The sequence below is a fragment of the Rissa tridactyla genome, chromosome 1 (genome assembly GCF_028500815.1).
Source record: "Rissa tridactyla isolate bRisTri1 chromosome 1, bRisTri1.patW.cur.20221130, whole genome shotgun sequence".
Classification (NCBI taxonomy): domain Eukaryota; kingdom Metazoa; phylum Chordata; class Aves; order Charadriiformes; family Laridae; genus Rissa; species Rissa tridactyla.
Genome location: NC_071466.1, coordinates 82351316 through 82379074, shown reverse-complemented (window position 1 = coordinate 82379074; position 27759 = coordinate 82351316). Strand labels below are relative to the sequence as shown.

Below are 27759 nucleotides of genomic sequence, written 5' to 3'. Positions count from 1 at the left end.
AGAAGAACTAAATAGTTGCTGTACTGCCCATGGCCTGAAACTGTATTTTCATACAGAAACTTAAGTTACTCCATTTAGAGAAATTTAACTTTGTCACCCATTGTAATAGCTGTCATTTAAAGAATGAAAATAAAGTTTCAATAACTGTTTAGAACCTAATAATTTTCTCTTATGCCAGTCAAGAGCCTCATCAAATTTTCCTTCTGCTCCTCACTCCATTTGTTTTCCTGATGCTTTTAACAGCACAGACAATGGAACAAGATCAGCTACTTATGCACTGTTACATGGCCAAATACTTCAGAATGAGACAAAGAATATGCTCAACATAGATGACAGGTAATTTACTAGACCTTTTCTTCAGCTAACTGAGAAAACAAGATGAAGCTAATTCACAGCAGGGAAAATAACACAAATTTAGTCAGTCAGTTTCAGAGAGATACCAAAAATGTAGCAATGATTTAACTCACTTGTTATAAGTCTGCACTTATGATGTTGGAAATGATGTGCTCTTATGCCAAATTTTCATCAGCGTACCCGAATCTGGTTTTGGAAATGTTACACAAAGCTTAGCCATGTTCTACAGCTAACAGGCAACATTTTCCAAGAAGTTTTAGGAAAATATCAAGAACTCCAAAAAAAGAGAAAAAAAAAAAAGAAGCCAGAGAGGACTGATCTCCAAAGGAAAAAGAATAATAATTGCCTGAAAAGGATTTGCAGTCTCCACCACTGAAAATTTTTAAAAACAGACAAGGCCGCAGATAGCGAAACATTACCTCTTGTGTCAAATTCAGTGGTCAGAAATTTGAACTGACACCAACAACACGAAGCCAGAGGGTTTTTTAAAACACTGCACGCAACCGGGTACCAGAAAAATGTGCTACCACTGGGTCACGATGTTTAAGCAAAGCAGTACTGGTTCCTATAATGCTGCTTTGTGGCAGCATAACAGACAAAGTGCTCTCTTTCAGTGTCTTCTACCCCTATTTTCTGTAAATTTTCAGTCTGTGAACAGTTTGAAATAATACATTTAGAATCCAGAGGGATGAAAAACTGAGTGGGTATGTGGCAAAGACAGAGGAGAACTGAGCAGAACTCAGGCTACCTACGAAGAGGAAACATTCATAAAGCTGATGTTCACTTAGCTATTAACTACAAGATTTGCTGCTCTCAGTTTCAGGTCTTATACATAGGCTGTGCGCACGCTAGAAACATCTCTTACTTTAGCTGTGTCAATCAGCAACGGAAAGAGGTATGAGCCTTAATTAATTAACACAACTATACTATAAGAAACCTGTATTACTGGTGCAATTCTATCCATGAAACCAAATCTTTACTGGGATGTTTGCTTTGCTCAAAGAACCAGTATAAATCAAAAGCTCAGCACGAGGGCTTTGCTGTTCTGACATACAGTTATTTCTATGTGGACATAGCCTTCATTCAGTGTGGCTGAGAAAGAAGAATAAGAGGGAGAGGAGTTTGGGCTGTTGGAATGGGTCCAGAGGAAGGTCACGAAAATGATCAGAGAGCTGGAGCATCTCTCCTCTGAGGACAGTCTGAGAGAGTCGGGGTTGTTCAGCCTGGAGAAGAGAAGGCTCCGAGGAGACCTTTTTGCGGCTTTTCATTACTTAAAGGGGGTTTATAAGAAAGATGGGGACAGACTTTTTAGCAGGATCTGTTGCGATAGGAAGAGGGGTAATGGCTTTAAACTAAAAGAGGGAAGATTTAGACACTGGCCCAGGTTGCCCAGAGAGGTGGCAGATGTCCCATCCCTGGAAACATTCAAGGTCAGGTTGGATGGGGCTCTGAGCAACCTGATCTAGTTGAAGAAGTCCCTGCTTATTGCAGGGGGGGTGGACTAGGTGACCTTTAAAGGTTCCTTCCAACCAAAACTAATCTATGATTCTACGACTCTAACTTCAGGCACCTAACAGAGGTACGTACATCAGCAGCACAGCTGCCTTAGGCTTCCTATACAGTGAAGAGATAAAGATAGGGATCTTCAGAGAGCAATTCAGATTTTTTTGTGGGCTCTGAATTTATATGTCGTGTCCCATTGCTTAGTCCAAGGCTATTAAAAAAAATAAAAACCAAATGGCTCCAATGAAATTATTTTCAGAAAAAAGACTCCAAAGGGAAAGAAAACTGTTTTTATATTCTTTCCAAAGTGTAACCGATAGACTGCTTCTAAGCATAGGGATTATGCTTCTGTTGACAGGCAAGCAGATGCATATACATACACATATTTAAACTAGGACTATTCTGTGACAGTGACATATCAGTCACTTAACGCTTATTTGGATGGGATGTCTCAGTTCCCAGTGGCTGCTTCTCTGTGTTCAATCTTTCAGATTACCTTTAAGAAATATGGAACAAAACGAAACTATTGTTCATGCAGAGTTTTAAGAGATACAGTACCATCATTCTGAAGAAGATTAAAAAATAGACATAATTTTTGCCTTTACTTTTTGAACAGCAGGAAGGGAAAGTATATTACCTTTAATGTCATATCATCGGAGCAAGATGCTAGTAGCATGCCAGATGGGTCCCATTTGATTGCATTAACCTCGTTCTGAAATAAAGAGTGATTTTATTAAGTAAATATCCCAGTTACCTGCATTGTATTGGGCACCCAGCAGAGGGCACTCAAGGTTTATGCATGCAACAAGTTCAACCACAAATTACAGCCCTGGTCGCTTTAGGGGTGAACAAAAGCAGTGCTGCTTTTGTAACATGCTATTGAAGAGTCATTTAGGAATGGGAACCATTTTGAGAACAATACACACAATCGGTCTTCTGATATGTGTTCTGGAACAAAATCTCTCTTACCCTTTCTTCATACGCTAGAATTTAAATAAACCACCAAACCAGACAGATTTGACAATACAGCATTAATATCTCTAAAATGGAGATATTTGTTTGGTTAATATTCTGCAGATCTCAGAGATACAAATTTTCAATATAAAATACCGGTGGGATGTAAAGTTTTGTGGAGTTTAATATTCTTAGTATTGCAGCTCTACAACAATGCCGGTCTCTCTAAAGAGAGGTGTATGTGCAAATAAAATCCATCATGGAATATTGAATAGTTTACGATGCTTTCTCTAACAATCTTTATAGCACTTTGTAATTAAGTAAGCCTTCTGTATCCCCTTGGTAATCAGTAAGTTTTCTGTGCTTTTTTGAAGGCCATACATATGGGGAAAAAAAGCATTTCATAAAAAGGGAAAGATTGTTTTTTAAAAACATAAATTGGCTCAGTGTCTCAGTGAAAATAATCCTGGAAAACATTTACATTTTGCTTTATCCATTTTACATGTTTCAGTCATAATTAAAAGGAACTGTACAGATATTTGAAATAAAAATTTAGATCATGTGCAAAATGGCACATTTCATATAATCATGAAAAACACCAGTCTGTTGGTAGGAATGTACAACCTATCATGAAACATCAGTTTAACCACAGACTAGCTAAAGGTCTCCAAATGCGCAACTTCTCCTCAGTGGGGAGACAGCAAGTTCTGGAAGTTAATATCTAAATTACAGGTCAGTATATGACAGCAGTTTTCTCATGAACGAAAACTAGAAAAACTAGCCTTTGACAGTCATTAAATACCACCAGGAAAAGAGAGGTGAAATACATCTTAAATAGATCTTATTAGATGAAATTGATTCTAAAACTGAACAATGACTGGAGGTAAATTGTTCTCTCCTTATTCATAGTTCTCATTTACTAAAGGAAATTAAGCCAGCGGAAAAAAAGTAATCGTATTTATTAACGTGCCCTGAGTCTGCAGCTCATGCTACTTATAAATAATCTCACTGTTTAAGCTGCAGGTTTTGCCTCCTACGGTGATGTAGAACAGTCTGTCCCTTCTCACAGGCAGTGAGTCACTCCCGAGGAATATGCTTTTAGGAAAGCAATGGGATGTAACAACTTTGGTGCTAGAACACACCCTGCAAACACATCTTCTGCTGTCATCTTAACATGCTGCTGTGACTTTATCACTAACATTTTGGACTTCTTAAACTTACTGTGTGTCCTTGGAAGGTTTTAACAGGACGATCACAGCCAAGTCTGCATACATGAATGCACATGTCAGTGCTGCAGGAGGCAAAAGTAGTGTTGTTCTGCCAGTCTACATCCAGAGCAGGAGCTGTGAAGTACAAACAATGGAAAGAACATCAAGGAACACAGCAAAGAAACAGTCATCCCAAATAATTTTCCTCCCGTCACACGTCTGGATCAAACAGACTAAAAACTAGTCACCTACAACCAGTTACCGGGATGACAGGGACAGCCACAAGGGCACAAATTATTTTTTCTCTTGGAGTGGGTAATCTGGATGCTCTGTATGGCACCTATTTATAAAAATCTTTTGGGTAAAGTTACATAAGAGGGGACAAAACAATCTGCCTCCACCCTCCCCGCTGGACACTTCTCTACCATTCATTCCTCTGTAAGCCAGCTCAGCAAGGAAACTAATCCAGAAAAAACATGGATAACTTCATCTGGGTTAGAAAAAAATGTTCCTGTGAATGCCAGGCACAACACACGGGAGGGAGAAGAAGCAGGTGACCACCATCCTTTGCACTATCTTTATGCAACCACCAACAAAAACCTACCGTTCTCTGCAGACACGTGAATTAATAATATCTACTTTCAGTTTAATTTAGCTGGGGATTGATTTAAGATAGAGACATTGATAAAGCTCATCTGAAATGAGAGGAAGAGTTTCTGTAGAGGGTTTGATATTAACTAGGACTGAAGTAATGGAACTTTGTACACAGACAGCACGTGAACATCTAACTAGTGCCTGTGTGCAACACACACGCTTTGCTAAAAGCGTGGAAAAACCAACAAAAAAACCCCTTTTACAGCATGTTACTGGAGACTGAAAGCATGTGCAGGAATAGGAGGGAACTCCTGACATAGAGCTTGCTTGTGTTTGTGTGACTGCTGCTTGGTTTTTTGCTCAAGAGAGAGTTCAGCTGCCCTCCAGAGGATGACATAAGACTTGCTAAAATACAGAAATCTTCATTCTCAGCACACTCCTGTGAGAAGCAAATGTGTCAGAAACAAGACCAGCATACAGGAAGCAAAGTTGAATCTCTTTGCTTGCAACAACACAATGCAAGTTTAGCATTTAAATGAAATCAAGAAATGCCTTATTCAAATACGTTCAGATAAATAATTTTGTAATACAGAGGTGAAAAGATATCCATGCTGCCAAGCCTATTATATTTAAGTATGTTTTTTCCTGCTATAATTTTAATGAACTGCAAGATGAGACTGAACCATGTCATGTTCCAAATCATCAGGTAGCTCCCTAAATGAGCATGGAGGGCTGAAATTGTTTAAAAAAAATAATTTTTTAGAATGTTAATGAAAAAGCTCAATAATTCTGAGTGATAGGCAAGAGATTTCTAAATTGCAGAAATACAAAGGAAAATTGTGTGAGGAAGGCTGATTACTTCTGAGATTTCCAATGAACATGAATAAGGATCATGAAACAGAAAACGATTTTGTTTCTCTAACTGCCTGTTTGTCTTTATTTTTATGCTGCAAGCTTCATATTACTGTTTCAGAGCAAACAAAAATCTATCTTCATTAATAGCAATATGCCTTGAGGGCTAATATCTAGTATGAAACGTATGAGTTGAAAAGTAATTTTCTGAGAGCTACTGGCACCTAAAGCAATGGATTTGCACTGCAGCATAATTTGAATCATAGAGTGTTGATAATTAATACTGATTCATTTATTGGTATATTTAATCATATGTTTATTGGATAAGTAACTACAGAAAATGGTCTGGAAAAAACAACCAAACATGGTTTTTGATGCAAGTAATCAAATTGCCAAAGTGTCTCCGAAACCACAGGATACTGGCCAATTGCATAAAAACAATTAGAATATCATCTAATAAAAGCCGCAACAAACCCCTAAGAAATACAGCTAAAATAAATACCAACAATAAAAGTGTTACAATAATTATCAGTTAATTTAAGCTTTTTCTGATCAAATTTAGGTGTGATTCAGAATTATGAGCTCAGAAGTGGAGAGAGTTAAGCCTCTGCAGGGAGTGATTCAGAGCACTTAGATGTCTAAAACTGGGTCATACAAATGCTTTTTATTGTATCACTTAACCAATTTGTTCCTGCATGCATAGACATCAGTCTGCATCTATCACTAGATGTGAAAACTGGATTATTCCACTCCGCCTTAAAGAAATAAGCTTCGTGAACACATATTTTGATCAAATGCCCTATGATGACTCATAATTTTGCAAAGAATAATGAAACCGTAGAAGCTACTTATCCACATAGTTACATATTTGGACCATAAAACCTTAAAGTTACATGGGAACATCAGTGCTAAAGAGGCCTTCAAGGCCTAGACGAAAGAATCTTCCTTTACTTCTTTATTTTAACATGACAGTTTTGTCCATATGGCTGTAAACTAAACAAGCTGTTGTAAAGCAGCCGAGAGTAAAAAATTTATGTTATTGTCAGGCTAACTATCTCTGGACTTCAAAGAAGTATGCAAAGAAGTACACCACACAACTATGTGTTAAAGGAACTGTAGTCTGTCTAGACTAGACTTTTAATTGTTAAAATGCCACCTTTCATCCTAGTGTAGACAAGATTTTCAGATTCCAGATACGGTAAGGAAACTGCTGTTACTTTGTTCTGGTGAGTGAGTGATGTAAGAAGGACACGGTCTTTGTAGCTTTAAACTTCTGTGAGGACAAAGGCTCCAACTGATTTTAAAGGGCTTATTGTTGTACATATGCTTTTGGCCTATCAACAGTTTCCTTAACAACGAATTGCTTTACTTCCCTGTGAAAACATATGTGAAATAATAATAAAAAAAAAAATAATTAGCCTCTCCACATCCCCAATTCAATCGTGTCTTATGGTCCAAAGACAAACAGCACATGTAAAAAAGAATTTTTAAAAAATGTATGAATGTAGATGGACACTGGCATACTGCACTGCAAGACATAGTTAAGTTTTCAACTAGCTAAAAGGGGAATGGAGTGATATGTCCTTGACGTACATCATTGCTAAGACAGCTACGCATCAGTGAACATGATTCTGAAAGTTCTGAATCTGCAACAACTTAGATCAATAGTTAGGGATTAAAAGGCTTAAGTGTTTCATTAACTACATCACTATACAGTGCATAGTTTGCTTTTGTGGAACAGTTACGATAGATAAATAAATGCCACAGTGAGAAAATCTGTCAGCAGACACTGGCTCCTTCAAACTGACAGCTGAATTAATAAGCAAGAAGATGAGTGACAAAATGCAGAGTATGGATCTGCTGTGTGCATGGACATACTTTTTGTCTTCTGTTCAATAACCACTTCAATTGCTCTTGCATACTTGTAACATATGTGAAAATGTGAGAATGAGAAAACTAGAAATTGAGGCGAAAAGCTTGTGCAACTTAACGTTTGAAAATGAGTAGTAAAATACATGTTTTTAAACACCATTAAGCACCTTGTGAAAGCCTGCTGTATTAAAAAAATTATTAGTTACAGTGAGCACACAGGAAGATGAACATTTCTAGCATCAGAATCTGGAATATTTTGGTGGTTTTAAACTCAGTTTGACTATGTCCCTTAAAAATACTTCACTGTGACAACTTATCCAGTTTGGATCATGAATTCAGTCATCATCTTACAAGTCTGGTCTCAAGTAAATTTAAGATTATGTCAATGATTGCCTGTTGCTCAAGATTACTTAGTATCTGTGACATCTGCTGTCTTCTTGAAGCAGATCAAGTCTATGAACAACCATCCACGTAAAGTTTTGGTGCAGCGAGATTTTGAAACTCAAGGTTGGCAATTGACTTCTGATAATCAGAGAAAAAAAAATACTGAAGAACTTCAAGTCAAAATTAAAAGTTAAGAAATTCCTGAGGATTTTCATGCTTTCAGTGGTGAATGCACATGGGAGATCCATTTGCTTCTGTCTCAAGTCAGCTTCATTGCAACAGGAGCAGAAAGAGTGGAAGACATTTCCACCAAAAAGTGTCTTCATAAATCACCACTTGGTACTATTCAAGCTCATAGATAGTGACAGAATCATTCAGCTAGGTAGACATGGCTGGTGTATAAATCCTTTCCTAGAATCAGTTTGACTTTCAAAGCTGATTCTCACAGAACCCAGTCTTTCTGCAAAAAGAATAAACCCATAAGCCATGATACACAGGATAGTTAAAGCACAAAAAAACTTGGTTCAAACTTCTCTCTGGCAGATAGGTTTTTACAAAAGGATAAATTACATTGACAAAATTACAAACTGCATTTCATTTTACCAACAGGTGTTATGCAGAAATTACCTGAATGGAAAGGAAACTGCTGTTTAGCTTCTCCTGTGTGAGCATCCCAGATTATTGTTGTCTGCATCCGAAAGAAGGGGGGAAAAAAAGATTAGTGACTGCTCAGCTCAGAGAAAACAAACAGAAAGCACCCTCACTGAGGAGCAATTCTAAAAGATGGACTGATAAAATTATTGACTGCAGAGAGCCTTGTGTGCTGAACAGCTGAAAAAACAGAAATCACTTCCAAACATTACAAAATAATAATCTAAGTGCAGATAAGGAAGTATCACCCCTACATGAAGTACTATAACTACTAAGGATGGGCATATTCTGTCTGAATGATGTTAGATGACAGCAGTACACATTTTTAATACACATTTTGTTACAGCTGTTTCAGTTACCTTCTTCAAAGAGGACTTTTTCCCCTTTTCAAAGATGCAAACTGAATTCTATTCCAAAACTACGCGATACTACATTTCTAACAATTAAACCACCAAGTGAAATGTTTATTTAGCAGCAGAGTACATATCATTTCTTGCCACTGTGGTGGGACAGACAGAAGTGTAATTTGCTTACTACAGGTTTAATCCATACTCACAGCACATGTCAGCAGCTACCCTGTGGAGTTCAATACCACCTTGTGAGTGAATTGTCAATGTATTGGGAGTATATGCTTCCAGAAAATAAATGAAGGATGCCTCATCTTGCTGGCAATGGATCATCTAAAGAATCACTGCTGTTATTGGGAACATGTTTGGCAGAAAAATGGAACTACGATTGGGAGACAAGCGTAGCTGAATATAAGCCAGTATTAAAACAAATAAAACTAAATTCCCATTTTCACAAGTATGTGAAAATATAGGGATTCATCTAGCATACAAAACAGATGTACAAGCCTGAGCTGGTTTCCCTAGACTCCCTCTGTCAGTTGCTGGAGAGGAGCACTATCAGGGCAGCTCACTGCAACACAGGCCATACAACTCATCTTGGCCATACAACCAACTTGGAAGCGCCATTTTTCTCTCCCAATTTTTCAAGGGAAGCCAAGGATGTCTAATTTTGTAGACATCAAAAGTTAGGCAAGATGAATGCTGTGTACTTTCCAGTTTCAGTTTTAATGGATTTGTGCTCATCATCATCAGTCATCTGTTCATTTTAATCTCTATTACGCATGCAGCTGAAACTACCATGTTTTGCTTGATTTGGAGTTCAGAACTACCATTTTTTTGCATATTTGCATAGGAAGTACTATCTATTTTATTCAAATACAAGTGTTTCAATAATTAGATAAACTAAAAGGTCAAGTATCGTTAAGATAATTTCCTTCCTGGAAATAGTCAATCGATGAAATTATAAACATAAGTAGTGGAAACAGTGCTTTCCTTAACTGAGAAACGTTTATGACCAATTTTACACAGGGGGCAAGTAGAGTTGTTTTTTTTTAAGTAAAATCTTTTACATAAAAATAGTACACATTTATGCAGCCTCAAAAATGTAATCAACATGCACTAAAACATATTAAAGAAAAGCAAACTCTCCAGGATGCCTGGAGGAGAAAAAAATAATCTTACAGAATTCAACAGCACAAGCTTACTGAGTCAGCACATTTATATGTTAGAATAATGTGTTTTTAAAACTCACTTTATCAACACCAGCACTTAAAATATAATTCCCCTTTTTGTTCCATTTCAGGGCAAATATTGGACCTTTATGTTGACCTAAGGTGCTTGCAAGGTTACCTGGAATAAAGAAAAGGTTAATATTACAATTTGTTTAGAAATCATCCAAATTATAGTTCATTCCTGTTCGATGCTTAAGAACAATAAATGTTGTTTGACTTACCATCTTCTGTCCATATTCTTGCAAAACCATCATACGAGCCTGTAGCCAATAGTGTTCCATCACTCTGTTGGGATATATATAAATGGCAAAGGTCGATACTAGATGAAATGTGTTTCAATGAACATTTTTCTTTTAATTTCTTTTTTTTTTAAGGTTTGTGCATTGTGATTTATGGGAAACCTGAGCCCATACATTCAGACAGCTTATACTATGATTTAAACTAAAGGTTATTACTGAAGTCAGCAAAGAGGAAATAAAACCCTCTAACATATTGTGAAATACTGGACTAAACCACCAGATAAGAGCAATTTAATCAAAAGGATTAGAAAAAGAAAATAAGATATAACAAATTCTATGGGATTCCTCCAGATAACAAACTGATACTACTTCTTAGACATAAAGAGCCTATAAAACATCAACTGGTCATCTAAATCCCGACTAAATCCCATTTCAGTGAAATTTAGGCACCTATACTTGAAAGAAGGACCTAAACACCTGAGCCACCTACATTCACGGTCAACACCTTGAATGCTATCTACCACAAACAAGCTGCTTCCTACTTGTCTACAGATAGACTTCCACACATGCTTAGAGGCCCAGTACCATGATGGACAGCCTGAGAAAAGCTGGATTCATGGGTTCCAATAAGGAGAAAAAAAAGCCCAGGAATCGCAGCAGCAAATTAGATCTATTCTGCTGGATGCAGTCCTTCACTGAAGGATACCTCCTCTGCAGCCAACAATGCTAGAGTTATTGGGCCAGAATGAGAATAATTAAAAAGGAACTCGACTCTGCAACCTGGTGAGATCAGTACTGTCAGAGCTGGGCGTCTAGTCTTGAAACATTTCAGCACCTGGATTAGCAGTGAGATTCATGCCATCTATCTCCAGACGTCCAGAAGTTATGACTTAGTTTAAGAGAGTGACCTAGTCTCCCTCTATAACTAACAGCATCACCCACCTGTGGAGTGTAATTCATGATCCCATTCACTTTAGACTCTGCCCAGACCAGCACAAAAGCTCACGTCTCTGCTTCCACTGACTTAAGAGGGAGTCTAGATGACTAGTTTAGACGGTCAAACCTAAGGGAGATGAATCCTACCCTTGGTACCCAAAGGACACGATCTAAATATGGCCTCTAGAAATAACCTTTCTTATTATAGCATAAATCACATAAACCAGAGAAGAGCCTATTTAATATCACCAGTGTTAAAATTTCACAGTGAAATATGATTAATATTATGGTTCTAAATAAACAATAATGGCAGATGGCATTTCTAGCATCATGAATAGAAAATTAGGAAAAGGCATAAAATAATCCTTTAGAACATATGTCCACTCCAACCCTCCAAAAACAGTGAGTCAGAGCAGCTGTAGATTTAACTCAAATGTCTAATGATGTAGGGGGAGAAATTCCAAAACCAAGCCAGCTTCTGTGTGATATATACTTATCTGGACCTCTGATCAGAACAAAGGTGACAAGAGCAAAAAGAGAAAAGGGAAAGAAAGCTAAGGGACTAGCTGTATAGTTTATTCAAATTTGTTGGTGGTAATTCACATTCTTTGGAAAACTCAAAGTAAGTTGGAAGCACTTCAAGTGTTCAAACTAGGAACATTTCTTTACATTCAGTACTAGGACAATGCAAATGAAGTATAAGTGATCAATGAAGTCTGGAAAGGTAAGGAACTACTACAGGAGAAGTACTACAGGAACTACTGGAGGATGCCCGATATGTTTGAAATGACAACATTTCTCATAACTGTTCTTCACCTTTACATATTTTCCTCTTTCAATTACTCTTTTCCTACTCATCAATTCAGTTCTTCCCAACTATTTTTCTTCACCGTGATATCCACAGGAAAGAATTAATGAACATTCTTGGGTTTCATCTTTATTTGCTTTGTTAACCTATCTCTGCTTTCTGTACTATTCACCAACTTATTTCATTGTGTCAAATACAAAATACATGGGGGAAGCTGATTTGTGCAGTGGCATTATCTTTTACTTTTGTGAAGCACCTAGCTCACCTGAAGGACAATAATATTGCACCAAAGATTAATTGAATCTTGGTCTCTGGCCAGCAACTGAGACTGTATGTAACTGCTAAGAATGCTTTCTGGTATTTAATTTTTAATCTGTATTCCTACGAAAACAAGACTAATGCGATCACGCTGTCTGTACCAATACCAGCAAAACAGACAGAATGCAAGTGATCTCAAAATTAATTAAGGTACCTGCAAGGTCTTATAAGTTCTTTTTACAATGCTTGGTGGCAGAAAGGAGGCATGAAGCAGCCTTAAAGCTGCTCAAAGACACTGCCCAGACACTGGGGATTCTTAGCAGGATCCTCTCTGCTCACTTCAGTCTTCTCTGTGCAGGACCATATTATCTAAGACAGAAGGTTTTGCAGGATGAAAGTAAAAAGGGCATCAGGCAGAACAGTTCCACCCAGAAGGTGGGTAGGTAAAAAGAGAATGACTACACATGCTCCGACCAAGATAAAGACAATAACGTGAACATGTTTTGCTACGGCCAGCATCATTCAAACGAGCGAGGGTCTTGATAGTCCAACCTCATAAAAAGTATAGCTGGTGCTTATATCTCCTTATGTGCCAAAATAAAGTAACTATGAGATGCAAATACATTATTAATCAGGCTTCGTTACTACATAGATTGCTTGTTCAATCTTAAAGTTAGCTGAGTTTATTTTTACCCATGCTCCTAAAACAGAGATAAAAATACATCATTAATTATCTTGAAGATGGCAACAGTCCTGGAAAATTAAAGCATATAGGGGAAAGTTCAGCTTAGTATGAGTATTTCAAACAAGAGGTCAGTAGGTTAGGACAGAGCTTCTGGTCACCTCAGATATAAAAGATACAGAGCAGCAGCTGTAATTGCCTCTGAATTAAATTTAGACACTTAAAAACTACGCACGGTCTTAGAAGTTAGCTTACATTCCAGTCCAATGAAGTCACATCCTTATTGCTGGGGACATCATGTCCTCCTTCTCTTATGCAGTGCCTCAAAACTAGTTGAGTGGAACCACTGTTGCTGTTTTCATTGAGATTCCATATTCTGGCTGTTGAGTCTCCAGATCTATAAAAGCAATTGAGCACAGATGAAAACTCCTCTTGGTGTCAGCCCAGCAAACAATGTAAAAACCTCTATTTCTGTTTTCATTGAGAGAACATCACAGCCTTTATAAAGTAATTTTTCTTTCCAACACTTCCTGCACTCCATATACCTTTTAAAAAAAGCTAACACATTTAAATTATACATATCATCTAACCCCACATTATTGTTTGCTTTATTCAGAAAACTTTTACCTAAAATACATTTGCTTGCTCTCTACATTTTGCATTTCATACCTAAAGTTGATATCACCATAACTGAGATAACTCAACATTACAAACGTAACACTGTGGAAACCCCAATAAAGACAGAAAAACAAAAGGTATGCCCACATGCCACACATAAAAAGTGCACACAGTCCCATTAGCTCCCAATGGCTCGTCAAATCCCTGATGTTCCCCTGGAGCTGCAGTATGCTCTCAACACAGCGTGATGGGACCTGCAGGGTCACCATCTGCAGAGGTGCCGGCTGTCACCTTGGCAGCAGATGGGGAGAAGGGGACCTCTAGCAGTGTGACAAAGGTGCTGCGGTGCCACCTCCCTGGTCCTGCCTGGGTTCCTCTGACAGCTAGGGCAGGAGCAGCAGGTGAACTTCAGGTTGCCTTGAATTTGGCCATGGCCCTTTCATAAGCTACTTCTGTTCAGGACAGACCAGAACACAGCCTCTGACAGAAGCTCTTTGCAAAACGGTCTCCCATTATTAAATCAAAACAGAGAATCTAAAGATTAGGGAAGCAGAAAGGTAATTTCAATTAATTTTTTAAAATTAATCCTACTTTCATTTTTAAAATTCATGTCTACAGGGTCCTTTGCTGTCTGTAGCTTGCCTGCTTAGCTCACATTGCCCAAAAAAGTGGCAAAATAACTACTGACTTAATAGAGCAAGACAGACACACCATCAGGATTTTAATCTATTTTATAGACCAAATATTTTCTAGGGAGATCTTTTTATTGCAGGCTGAAACCCTGATTTTGTCTAGAAAAATTTGTGAGGAGGAGGTGAAGAGGTTATCATAATCTGCTTGTAAATAACACATTTTATTTCACTCTGTATAAATCTTTCTTACAATGAAAAACGTCTCTGAGGTCAGAAATCAATTTGCAATGGTGTGGAAGATATTACGCTTTCTAGTTTATTGGGATTTGTCTCTCCTTCTCCCCTCCCCTCCCCTCCCCTCTTTCCACTTTTGTTTAAACAATCAATAACAACAACCAAAACAATCAAAGTACCCCAGATTGCTTGTTTTGTCCAGAGGGTAATTTTCATTTACATGCAGTAAGTACAATCTTGGAGGAGAATTAGGATCTCTCTTCTATTTTCAAGAATTCATACAGTCAAGATGAAATTTCACTGTTGATATACCTGATGTGTTAGCTTTTCCTTTTTTTAAAGTAATGACTAAAGCTTCCTTTCCTTTATGCTATCAAGGAGAAAAAGTCTTTCTTTGAAGACTAAAAACCTGACACCCATTTTTGCTTTGATAAGCCATGTTTTAGTCAAAAGGAAATCTATTACAAAAGAGTATTACATTTTATCTTGGTCTTCTAATAAAACATGTGAATTATTTATACTACAAGTCCTGGGCAAATTTTAAACACTTCACGCGTCTTTGAGTGCAAATATTGACCAATCAAGTAGCAAACTTGATTGATCTTTGTGTATTATTTTACCAATAATTTAACCAAACTTTACATGAACAACAGTTCAACTGTAAAAGCAAAAACATCTCTGCCTGTATCAGTGGCTCTGAGCTCCGCTGGGTCATGGCACGCCTAGGGAACATGCTCCCTGTCCTCTGAACCCTTTGGGTCGAGCTCAGATGTGATGGGCTGGCCAGGGCTTTGCCAGCCTAACCACAAGCTACTGCTGGTACAGCCACTCTTTAATTTTTGGAACAAATCTTTCACAAAACAATTCAAATCAGAATAATTTTTGCCACCATACAGAGCTGTGACTGTAATATAACTCCTTATTTTTCAGAGGTCTGGAAAACCGAACAACAATTTTGTATGTGTTGGCTAGAAAATTAACAAAGTTAATCACGAGGCTCAGAAGTTAAAGAACATTTTTCCTTGTGATAATTTACAGTAATGGGAACGGGAGTAAGTCTTTCATAGGTTTGGGTTACTGGTTAACATGCTAAGTAGGAAATTCCTTGAGTGCTGGCTTCTCCACTATATAGGACTCCAGGCCACTCCTGCCCTCATTGTAATAATCCAGTTTGTTATTGGACCCTGTGAATGAAGTACTCAGCCACTTGGCTATCAAACACAATATCCTATTTGCTAGTTCTAAAAGGGTTATGTTCTGTTTTTCAACAGTTTTATTTAGTCAGTTTTCTGGCGATGCCTGGGCAATCTTATTTTCCAGTATTTTAATATTGTTTTTCCATTTTCTTCTTCCTAAGGCTACATAAGCTATTATGTGTCCCTGCAGAGAGGCTTTATAAGCCTACCAGTGTGTGGCAGGGGTATTTGTGCGTCTTCCCTTTTGTTGCTGGGAGAGAAAAAAAAAAAAGAGTATTCTCTGCTCTGGAAAGTATTCTGATTTCTGTTGAATGATTCAGTGAACCCTGCCTTATTAGAGGACCATAGTTCAAGCACAATTCAGAAAGATATTTAATCTCCTTAGCCCACAGAAGCATTTCTATCTGCATGATAAAGCAGCTCATTCCAACATGCAAGTCATGAACACTTGAGTAATAGGTATACTGTTCTGCCCTAGGGTAGAGCACTGCCAAATATTAGGAAGGCCAGTTCTGAAAGAATTTTATTTCATGCTCTCCAGTCCCGGTATAATCATGAATCAAGGTGGATAAACGTTGGCAGAATTTTATTTGTGACATAGAAAATCCCCATTCCACAACTGTCAGCAGAGAGGTTAAAACAGCTGCAGTTGGGTAAAGAAATTTGCAAGACGGTTGTTGAACCTTGGTATTTCTAATCTTCAGCTGCAAGTCTTATAATCACTGTTATTTTGATAAGCAACATCGTTAATGTGTATTTAACACTTCTGGCTCAAACAAGTTAGACTTTTTATTATTTTATTTTAAAAGAGATTATTAAAAGCACAAAGGGGATGAAACTCCTCCTTATAATTTACACACCTAACTTTTCTTTAAAAGCAGTTCTCTAAAAGTAAGCGCTTACGTTTCCTAGGCAGTCAGTAGAGGGAAGTGCCTCGGAGGTATCCAAAGGGAGATCTCTGTCCCGCTAATTATACAACACTAATTCTATGGGTTATTCAAGTAGACTTCACCTCATAGCTGACTGCTTTACATTAACTGATTTGATGCAATGAGGAAGCCAGCCCCAGTAAAGTAATGCTGCTAATGAATAAGCACTTACAGTTAGCAAAATTATCACCTGGCACTGACTAGGGAGGTGGTGTGTGAAATCAACCCCCTCAATCTGGTAATTCAAAAGGATTATTCAGAAAGGTAATTCACAATGGATCCTAAACCGCTGATACGAGGAATACAGTAACTCAAAGCGTCATATAAAAACCAAAGATGATGACAGGTGATGGCCTAGATACATCCTTTCTTGCTTCTGAGAGACACTGCCATAACTGAAAGACCTTGGACAACAGCTTCTACCGCTAATTATTTTGCTGACTAGGGAGAGCGAAGGTGCGCAGAGCATTCTGCAAGAGACAAAGTTCCTCTGTGTGAAAGAGGCTGGTATAGATCAGCAAAGATAAGCAAAGAAACCTATTGTTGGCTTTTGGGAATGAGGCCAGGTCCCTCTGCTTCACGGCTATGTGAATTACTTGAAGGGCACGGCTGGATGTAAGAGAACAGAGCGCACTCTTGGAAGCAGTAGCTGAATGTGCGGAGAGAGGAGCCTAAATTCAACTAGCAAATCTTTTGGAGTTCAAGACTCTGGCAACCTTGACATTCACAGTCCATCCACTTCCATACTGGGAAATTCAAGCATGTTCAGGAACACTCCGGGTCACTGGACTATGATCACCTGCGCTAGCCGACTGATAGGTTATTCCCTAGCCTGTTTTAATTAGCACTCTTGCTCGGGGCCCTGACGTTCTCTCTGAATAACTCCTGGGCATGGCTTGGTGGTTACAACAGTTCAGGGACAATTCCCAATGTGCAATTTGTTTGGCAGCCAGGACAGTTTGCTAGCACAGATACTGGCCGTTCTGTGCCAGTTGGCCTCAGTGCCTAGGAATATTCCCAGGCATGGTTCGTTTACTAATGCGGACATAGCTGTAATGGGTTTCTGCACTACCCAGGGAACATAACCATCTGTAATGATTTACATGTGTCATAAAGTTAAGATATTGAAAAATACCTCATGGAAGAAATCAGTCTTTGAAGAAGAGGACAATTGGATTTTAAGAGCAAAATGGAATTATGGCTGGAAATGGCCAAACCTTCACATTTGGCCAAGCACCTGCTTTTTTTTTTTTTTTTAACCTGTCCAAACTTGTTTGGGAATGTTGATTTCCATCATAAAGGGTAATTAATCCTCTTACATGGCTGTATGTATGCACTTTACTGTACTATTATAATGTTTCCATTCCTAACATCTAAGCATTCTTGTCATAAGCATTTGGTGACAGTCATGCCTTTGATAGCCTTTACTGGTATCTCTAGTCTCCTCCATCCTCCACTTTAAAGGTTATGGGTGTGGTGGAAGAGGAAGAGCAGCTGCAGAATATATTTTTTCTGGCTATTTGATCAGAGAAATTCCTGTCTCCACTGTTTGTCTTTTTTTAAAATAGCCCTTTGCAAAATCCAGAGAGTCAATATTCCTGTGCTAGCCATCACACCCTAAAAAATCATAGCAATTGAGTAGATGGGACATCAAATATCAAAATCCCTTTCTATCAGTGGGATACTCACTAAATGTGGAAACCAATGCTCTAGTTTTGGCTAATTCATTCTACAAACAAATCCCCTACACAGCTTGCTTCAGATTAGATTGTGAACCTGCGTTATTCTTTTACTGCTTTGAAGATTACATCAGGTTACTGTCTAAACTGCTGCTAATTGTTAGAAAAAAATTATTGCTTGTATAACAAGGCTTGAAGAAAATACTTTGCCACAAATTGAGACTCAGTTGTGCTAGGCACTTTATAAACAGAACAAATGTCTTACTTCCTTTATTTAATAGTTAAGTTTTTATATGTATGTTTTAAGAAGACAACAGATGGGTACAATGAGGCAGATGGGAAAACAGAAGAAAACTACGGACCGGGCAGCACAATATGGCTATTATAGAATCTAACAATTCGGTGTTCTTACATCAAACTAACTACAGTTTTCTTTTTTGAAGTATTACTTTGTAAAAGGCAAACAGAACTGCAGATTACTGTGTATCTTGGGGAACTTCTTCCCCTTGCTTAATTGCTGCTGTAATACATAGTTTACCTGTAGATGAAAGGTTGCACTGTTACTATACCAGACATCTCAAATACTTCTTTGTGCAGGGGCATAATCAGACACTCAACTCTCTTCCTCTAGTTTTATTTTCTTCTATGCATTCCATGCCATTTCAATCATGTAAACTTCATCAGGTGCTTGCTGCTGTATTACGTGAAGGCTAACTGCATCACATACTTTGTTTCTTGCGAGCAGGCTAAAATCTGATCAAGCTGCATGGTTCTACATTATTTGCATTTTCATTGCATTGCCATTATTCTGCATGAGACACAGCACCTGACTGTACTTTCTAACCATGCATGTATTTATGTGCTTCCAGAATCAGTAGCAAAGCTTATTAAGAAAGACCTATTACACCGAAGGGTAAAGCTTAATTGAAGGGCTAGAGAGATGGTACTCCTCTCTCTCAGACATCTCAGTAATGGCTCTGATTATCATCCTCTGGGTGTACTCGAAACTGTGTAAGATACACCTGTCCCAGGGATCCATCTACCAGTGCTTAGCACCCTGCAGCAAAGTTAAACACCCACTGGTTCCTCCATCACTGGAGCACATACTCTGGTTTATTAAATGGTCCACAGTTTAAACTATGCACGCTAGGACTGTGAACCACAGATCCTAGGGAAGCAGTACAGTCCGGCAAGCACTGGCAGAGCGGTGAGTCACATACCGGGAAGTAGTTACCAATACTAAAGCCAACAGATGAGGTCTGAGCACCTATACGTAGGAGTCTTAACTCCCTACGTAATGAGTTGAGAGGTGTAGGTACCTGCCGAGGGACACAGCACTTGAGTACATGCCTAATTTCAGCTGTGCAGATATTCTCCAGAATAAAGCAGCATCTTCACTTCATCTCAGGCGCCACCAGGTGTCCCTAAAGAATAATTCTGTATGGTACCCTTTCTCCCCATCGATTTTCCTTTAGATAATGTGGGTGTGCTAGCTGATCACCTCCAGACTGTTCCCCATAGAATTCAAATAAATACCACAATGGATAAGTTTACTATTAACAAGTACATTGTTTAGGATGACAGGGCTAAAGGAGATCTATTGTATCTACAAATACAGTCCCTTCATTTGAATGATCCTAAATAAAGTATTTGTGAGCTGTGATCTCGGGACAGCCCATGAAATTCTAATTAAGTTTGCCCCTGCTATGGGAACACTCTGCCAGCTTTTATGAAACCTCTTCTAGATTTTCATCTTCAATAAGAAACAACCACAAAAACAATTTAACACGGTTAACTAAATTCTTTTTAGTTTTTGAGGTTTTCTTCACTATTAGGTCATGATTTAACATCGATGCATAGTCAAAGCATTTAGGCATATATTGAGACGTTAGAGAAGTACAGGAGCATGTTCGTTCAGGACCACTTGATGTTGATTTACAAATCATTATGTAGACAGTAACATTTCGTGAGCATCACAGATTCTTTGCCCTCCCTTGATTCGTTTTTTTTTCCTTGAAAACATCCTCTTAGATTTGGGCCAGGACAATTAAAGAACATCACATGCTACAGGCCTTCCACACTTGTCAATACTAATATTGACTTATTTATACATTAAACAAATCTCTTTTTATGGCTCACTCAACTGTATTCTGGGAAGAGGAAAGTCTTCGAGAAATAACTGTTTTATGCTTGCCTATTTTAATTGGAGACTGATCATAATGATCAGGTCTTCTCTTCTTAATAACAACCATTTGGATGGAGCTTTGCCATTTGGGTGGGATAAGTAATATTGCCAAGCAGTATTGCCCGAGACGCTAAAAAACTGAGTGGGTAGAGGAATACAGTTAGCAGAAAATACAGAAAATGCATGACATAGGAGTGTGGCTGCTATTACTGCTCTTGTCTATATCATGGCATCACCCAGGGACCCTACTGCAAACCAGAAGACACACTGAGCCTATGGAAAAAAAGAGCTGAATACCAAAGTTTTTAATCCAAAAATCCTATATATAGTTTTTGCAAATTCTAATGCTATATCCATTTAAAATTAATAAATGAAGACACTTACTGCTACAGATGCTAAAAGTACTATTGGGCCTGGACATTCCAGAAATAAAGCATATTCAAAAGGAATTGGTTTTCTAAAAATCAAATTTGTTGTTTGAAATCATTCTTCGGAAGCTGCTATCTTCACACTCTTAGAGATCTTGTCCTGTTTATCCAACCTGATATTGATTTTTCCTATTTGCACTCTAATTCCTTGTTTTCATGTATTAAGTCAACAAAGATAAGACGACTATTCTGATGACCTTGCAAAAAATTGGAAATAAAATAAGGGCTCTCCTCTTCCTTGTAAGAAATATGTTCTTGTCATGGTTTCAGCTGGGATGGAGTTGACTTCCTTACACCTTACAGCTGGTGTAATGCTGTGTTTTGGATTTGGGATGAGAGATAGCATTGATAGCACACTGATGTTTTCGGTTGTTGCTAAGCAGTCAAGGCCTTTTCTGCTCCTCGTACCACCCTGCCAGTGAGAAGGTGCACAAGAAGTAGGGAGGGGACACAGTCCAGACAACTGACCCCAACTGATCAAAGGGCTATTCCATACCATGTGATGTCATGCTCAGTATATAAAGCTGGGGGAAGAAGGAGGAAGGGGGGGGATGTCTGGAGTGATGGCATTTGTCTTCGCCGGTAACGGTTACGTGTGATGGAGCCCTGCTTTCCTGGGGATGACTGAACACCTGCCTGCCGATGGGAGGCAGTGAATGAGTTCCTTGGTTTGCTTCGCTTGCATGTGCGGCTTTAGCTCCACCTATTAAACTGTCTTTATCACAACCCATGAGTTTTTTCTCACTTTTACTCTTCTGATTCTCTTCCTCATTTCAACTAGGGAGAGTGAGCAAGTGGCTGCATGGTCCTAGCTGCTGTCTGGGGTTAAACCACAACAGTTCTGATATTGCTAAGTAACTTTAACCGATGAAGACCCACTTCCCTCTTCTAACTAATATCAGCTTTCCTCCATGTTCCCAGCCAGACTTCTTAAATTTAGCCTTCATTTTAAGGTTTAACTTTAAGCATGAACAAACATTGATTCCAACAGTGTCTGTATAGGGTATGTTTACATTAGCATTTTTGTTTGGCTGAAAAGCGCTTTTTGTAAGTCAGTCTCCTGATTGTCCCACCTACCGTGCTTTGGTTGTCATTGCTGAGCAGTCCTGCAGAACACAAACTAGACTCCTTTCCAATGATACTAAACCAAAACACGCCCTCAAAACACTCCTTTATGTTCAGCTCATTGGACAAAACGTAGTCCAGCCAGAAGCCCCCCCATCCCATACAAACATGGTGCCATAATGTCCTCGCACAACAGTTTTTGCTCTAGAGATCTACTCCTGTTTGTGCACCATGCTAATGCACACATAGCCAAAGAGAACTCTGGTTTAGAGTCACCACCCTTTTAAAAAGAAAACTTGGATGCTAAAGACTTTCTGAGATGCCAACGTGAACCATTAACTACGAGCAGTAGGAGTAGGTTACATGAACTTCAAATACTCTGAGAATTATACATAGTTATTTTAAAAACCTTTAAAAAAATTATGTGTATTCAGGGCCACAGAGTGCACATCTTAAACGTGCAAATGCTTCATATTCTGCGTCACCTTATAATTACTTAACTCCTACATAGATACAGTACTGCTGAAGAAAACAGTTGCAGGCTGAAAAAACAGCTGAGAGAACAGTCACTCATCTCTATTATACGCTCTCAAGTTCTTGCATCTCTAAATATACTCTAATTGCAGCGGCTGGTTTCAGTCATGGTCTTACCCAGATGCTAGCAGGTCACTGACAGGGTTCCAGGCACAGATGAACACCTCTGATTCATGGCCCCGAAGGACTGTTGCTTTGTTAGGAGGAATTTCAACATCCCCGTCAATTTCCATTGGCTTTGAATGATTATCTGTAAGGAGATATATCAGAATAAATAGTTTGCAAGATGCTGTTGGGTCTGCTTTAAAAAGAGTTGGATACCCATGGCCTAAAGCTTACAGCAATGCATACGCTATAAATAATATTCTGTGTTGTGTCACTGACCATATTACTCTATTTTTTCCCCATGAGGATTCAAAATTATTATATTTCCTCAAAATGTAGAGCTTTCCAAAATATTTTGTATAAATGGCACGTAGCTTTTCTTCAAAAAATAGTTAGCATTTATTTCAGTACAGGTTTTTTTGAAGCCAGCTTCATTAAAAATGACTGAAGAGATTTATTAAAAGAGCAGGTTGCCACATTTGAGAAAAGTTTTATGCTGTTCTTTTAAAAAAAGTTACATACAGCCCACACATTTTCTTACACAGTGTCCTGTAAGTAATATGCGTGCTACTCACAGATGAAGAATATACTGAGTAAGGGCCTCATTCTCTGAGCATGGCAGTGAAACAGTGAGAGGTCACCTTCTCGAGGATATCATAATATACCCAAAGGTACCAACTGAGGCATAGATATACTTAACCCACACGCTGTAATTCTGGGGTTCTTCAGACTGCAGTCTAAGTAACTTTGTTTTTGTAAAGCTCTTTTATTTCCTTAAGGAAAAAAAGTGAATTTAAAATGATGAATTTCTTTTAGTGGCAGCAATTCATGCCAATTTGCATCATGAACAATGTTTTCACTCCAGATTTTCATTGCTTCATTATAAATCTTCCTCATTCAGCTCAAACTACACTTCCTGGCAGCAGCACAAGACTATTATCCTCTGCGAGCAAGGCACCAATCAAGGACAGGTAACACGCTGAAACACCAGACAGCAGATGTTACACGCAGAAGTGTGGCCCATTTCGCAGAAAGCACATCCAAGAGTGCAGAGCTGGCAGGCTGGGGGAAAGGCAGCCTCGTGTCAGCTAATCAATGCCTTGGCCAGCTGATCTGCTCTGATTGATCAAAATCCAAGTTCTCATTCTGGGTTAAGTCTTTTAGTTAGTCATTCTTTGATCACATATGGAGATCCATAGGTTTGCAAGTGGAATAATTATGCTCCTTTATTGCCACATGTTTATGGCATTTAAAATCAGCCATCTGTCCTGATACTCAAGCTCTGCTGAGCTATTGCCTGTCAACTGGCAAAACAGACTATGACGTTGCACAACTGCCATTGGAAGGAAGATCTCCAGATTTCCACCCTTACCCAGGGCTTTCAAATATCCCGTTCTGCTCTGCCTAATTTATGCTGAGTCAAACAAGCAGCACTTCTCATTGCATATTTGGTTAGGAACCCTATTAACTATGTCTGTGCCATATCTATGCCACAGATGGAATGGAATTCACATGTAATTCAATGAGTTGCATAGCACTGAGTATCAAAATTAGAAAACAACTAACAGTAATTTCACAGCTCACATTTCTAATTCAAAATATCTGTATTTTAACTACACATATTACCTATGGACTTGTTGCATAAAACTAAACATATTACAAATGACTATGTGTAAAACCTACACCTGTGCTGAGTCCCTTTGTTAAGCATTTTCCTTGATAATTCCCTATGTGTATAACCACTACAATTAATACTGTCAAGATAGACTAGTACTCAAGATTTAGCCTGACACTAGCAGCTGGCAACTTTGGTATGATATTCTGAGCAATCAGGGCAATGAAGAACAAGGTGCTATTAAAACCCACCAGAAGATATGAGTCTAGAACTCGCAATCCTTTATTTCTCATCACAACACAGAATCACCAGGTTTAAAGCACATTTTTATGAGAAAAACACCAGCATGGTAACGGCTATGCATTCATCTGTGTCCTGTACACAGTGTGAGTTGGAAGCTGGGGGTAAATCAAGAAGTAAGATCTTGCAAGTGTTTTAATTTGAAAAATTTAAATGAGATGCTACTCTTACCACATAAGATCCTACTGTTACCTGCCTGGCTCTGACGGCAGAGCTGCTTTTCACTCTCAAACAAAACCAAATGACAGCTTGGAAGCAACATTGCTCCAAGGTCCCAGAGTCATGAGGTGCTATCAGAACAAGGCCGTCTCATACTTCGAAATATTTTTCGTTTGTACATGGCCAGATGGAGGAACCTAGATACACACTTTGAATGTTATTAACTGCTGTGAAAAAAACCCCAAATAGTCATGCTGTGAAAAAGAAACCTCGACAGGCTGATACCTGCATTAGTACATGGAAGACTGACTGGCCTCTGGCAGCAATGAAATACCTGCAGGATTATTTTCTGTTGTCTTCCAGTAAAGATTTTGACACTACAGCTTTGATGGTTCAGGAGAAAAGGGAGGGAAAGATGAGGAGTCTCTCAGAAATTGTTCGCAAATATTCATATTCTACGTGTTTCTTCTGGTTTTCATCAGTAGTCAGGAAGATTCGTACTTAGAGTGTTACTGTTAAGCACAAAACTTGAAATGCCTCATTGAACAAACAGGACAGATCATGCTTCTGTGAAACTGCTTCAGGCTCTTCTCAGATTCAGATAGTTGCTAGCAATATAAACCGGATATGATTATGATTAACAACAAAAAACTGCAGAAACCCCTGAGCACAAGGCGGCACCTCATTAAGAGTGCTGTGCTCCTCACACAGCACAAGCTCTTGTGAGCCCCGGTCCCATCTGAAAGTTTGGCTTTCCTATGGATGCAGACACAATGTGTGCACGGGGAACGAGGATAAGTAGATAAGTAAGATGCAGTAACCATGAAGAACAGGCTTCTTTTTTTTCAAAGTATCTTCAGAGCAGAAAGCTCTCAGTTAAGATCTCATTTGCACAAAGAACACCTCTGAGGGGTCTCTGAAAGAGAGGACAGTTTGCAACAGACCCTCACAGGTGAAAAACTAAGTCTGCAGGTCACATAGAGGAGGACACTGCTCAAATGTTAACACAAACCACTTTCTAAAGGCCAGAGGATCTTTGTTTAAGCCCATGCCATATTCTTCTATTTTTTTTTCCTCAAATGTATTAAAAAAGCAAAATAACTGGAGATTAAAAGTCATATTCCGCCCCCAAAGTATTAAGTTTTTAAAATTATATAATTCTAACACACCAGTGAGTAATATTAACTTTATTTCCTCCAAATTAAAAAAAGATATATTTTTAATCTTACCTAACCCTGTCTTTTCTCAGGAAATGTGGTTTTTTACTTAAATCTTTGACAGACCTTTCACTGAAGTTGTTCTTTACAACTGTAATTATAATAAAGGAACTGGGCTCAGCCTTTTTTCCAGAGCTTTATTTTTCTTAAAACCAAGCCAATCCTTGCAAATATAATGAAACAAACGACACTAAAAATATTTGAGTTGGAAAACAATCCAAAGTTTGGCTCCATTTCGACATGCCAATTTTTATTTTTTTTACTAATTTTTAAAGCTGAAAACATTACTCAGGAAGCAGTAATAGAAGGCAGCAATTTTATTTATTTAGTATTTGAATCTGCCCTCAAACTGCTGTTATTGCTAGATGTTTTTGTGTCTCTCCCTTTCTTAAATCAAATCACGCTATCATATTATATTAACAATAACTTATACAAAAATATATCATATTATATTAAATATATTAATGCTTTTTGGGAAGACTTATTGTCTCATGGAGAACTCCATGTCAGAATAAATGCAAACTAGATAACTTCCCAAAGATATCTCTTTTACTCACTCCCCCCACCACGCCTTTTCATGACAGGCTGATACACGGGTGACTTCCAGGTTATGACTAAGGACTAGCACACTAGTCACAACCATCCCTATATACGTCAGTTCTGTGCAATCCAACAAAAGTGAAAATAGAAGTTTGGGAAGTTTCTTACGTCTTATTTATCATCAATTTTCTCTACCCAGAAGGTCACCCAACCTTACCCATCCTACGTCCTATTCTCATCTTTTGTCCTATCCATCCTAAACCTTTTGTCCTTACCTAAGCCATTTTATGTCCTATCCTAAACTTTTGTCCCATCCTACCTTAAACCTTTTGTCGTAATCTAAGGTCTTGCCAGATCTTTCATCTTAGTCTATCCTAAACTAAACAGACTCTGAACACAGGGATAAGGGAAAAGGTAAGGCTGGATATACAGTTTGCCCTGCATAAGCAATGAAAGGAAAGCGTATGACCCTTTGGTTATTTCACTAACTTAACTATATTTTTCTAACTTTACCACAAGATAGGGAAATACAATTGTAAGAGTGTTAATCAGCCAGATCTGTTAGTCCTTAGAGAAGGATCTGGGGGTCCTGGTAAACAGTAAATTATCCATGAGCCAACAATGTGCCCTTGTTGCCAAAAAGGCCAATGGAATCCTGGGCTGCACAGGGAAGAGTGTGGCCAGTAGGTCAAGGGAGGTCATTCTCCCCCTCTACTCTGCACTGGTGAGGCCACAGCTGGAATACTGCATCCAGTTCTGGGCTCCCCAGTTCAAGAGGGACAGGGAACTGCTGGAGCGAGTCCAGCGAAGGGCAACAAAGATGATTGAGGGATTGGAGCATCTCCCTTATGAGGAAAGGCTGAGAGAGCTGGGACTCTTTAGCCTGGAGAAGGCTGAGGGGAGACCTTATTATGGCATACAAGTATCTAAAGGGTGGGTTGAAGGAGGATGGAGACAGACTCTTTTCAATGGTTCCCAGTGACAGGACGAGGGGCAATGGGCACAAGTTGGAACGTAGGAAGTTCCGTTCAAATACATGGAAAAACTTCTTTACGGTGAGGGTGACAGAGCACTGGACCAGGCTGCCCAGGGAGGTTGTGGAGTCCCCTTCTCTGGAGATTTTCAAGACTCGCCTGGATGCCGTCCTGAGTGATGTGCTCTAGGCAATCCTGTTTTAGTAGGGGAGTTGGACTAGATGATCTCCAGAGGTCCCTTCCAACTCTGAAGATTCTGTGGTTCTGTGATTCTTTATTTCTAGTGGTTTCAGACAATTACGGAGGCAGATGTCTTGGAGTTTATTTAAGCAGGTCTGTTCAAGGGTGAGAATGCCAGTTTTGCAGGTCTGTGTGCATCGCCCATGTATAATCCTCATCTGCAGTTGTGCTACACCACCTTGCTGATATCCTCCGAATGCCTCAGACAGAAAGTCACAAGGCGAGGGAGTCCCAT

At 38.8% G+C, this 27759-nt stretch overlaps 1 protein-coding gene across 5 annotated transcripts in view; it reads right to left on the bottom strand.

The window, feature by feature from the left end:
- Positions 1-27759, bottom strand: part of TBL1X (transducin beta like 1 X-linked) — a 201529-nt gene that overhangs the window by 5504 nt on the left and 168266 nt on the right. For all 5 annotated transcript variants that reach the window (XM_054211006.1, XM_054211034.1, XM_054211024.1 and 2 more), the window contains 7 exons: positions 22492-22624; positions 13130-13271; positions 10173-10236; positions 9972-10069; positions 8349-8409; positions 4033-4154; positions 2495-2569 (listed from right to left, as the gene is read on the bottom strand). In XM_054211006.1, coding sequence (XP_054066981.1) covers positions 2495-2569; positions 4033-4154; positions 8349-8409; positions 9972-10069; positions 10173-10236; positions 13130-13271; positions 22492-22624 — 695 coding nt within the window. The remainder of the gene's footprint in view (positions 1-2494; positions 2570-4032; positions 4155-8348; positions 8410-9971; positions 10070-10172; positions 10237-13129; positions 13272-22491; positions 22625-27759) is intronic.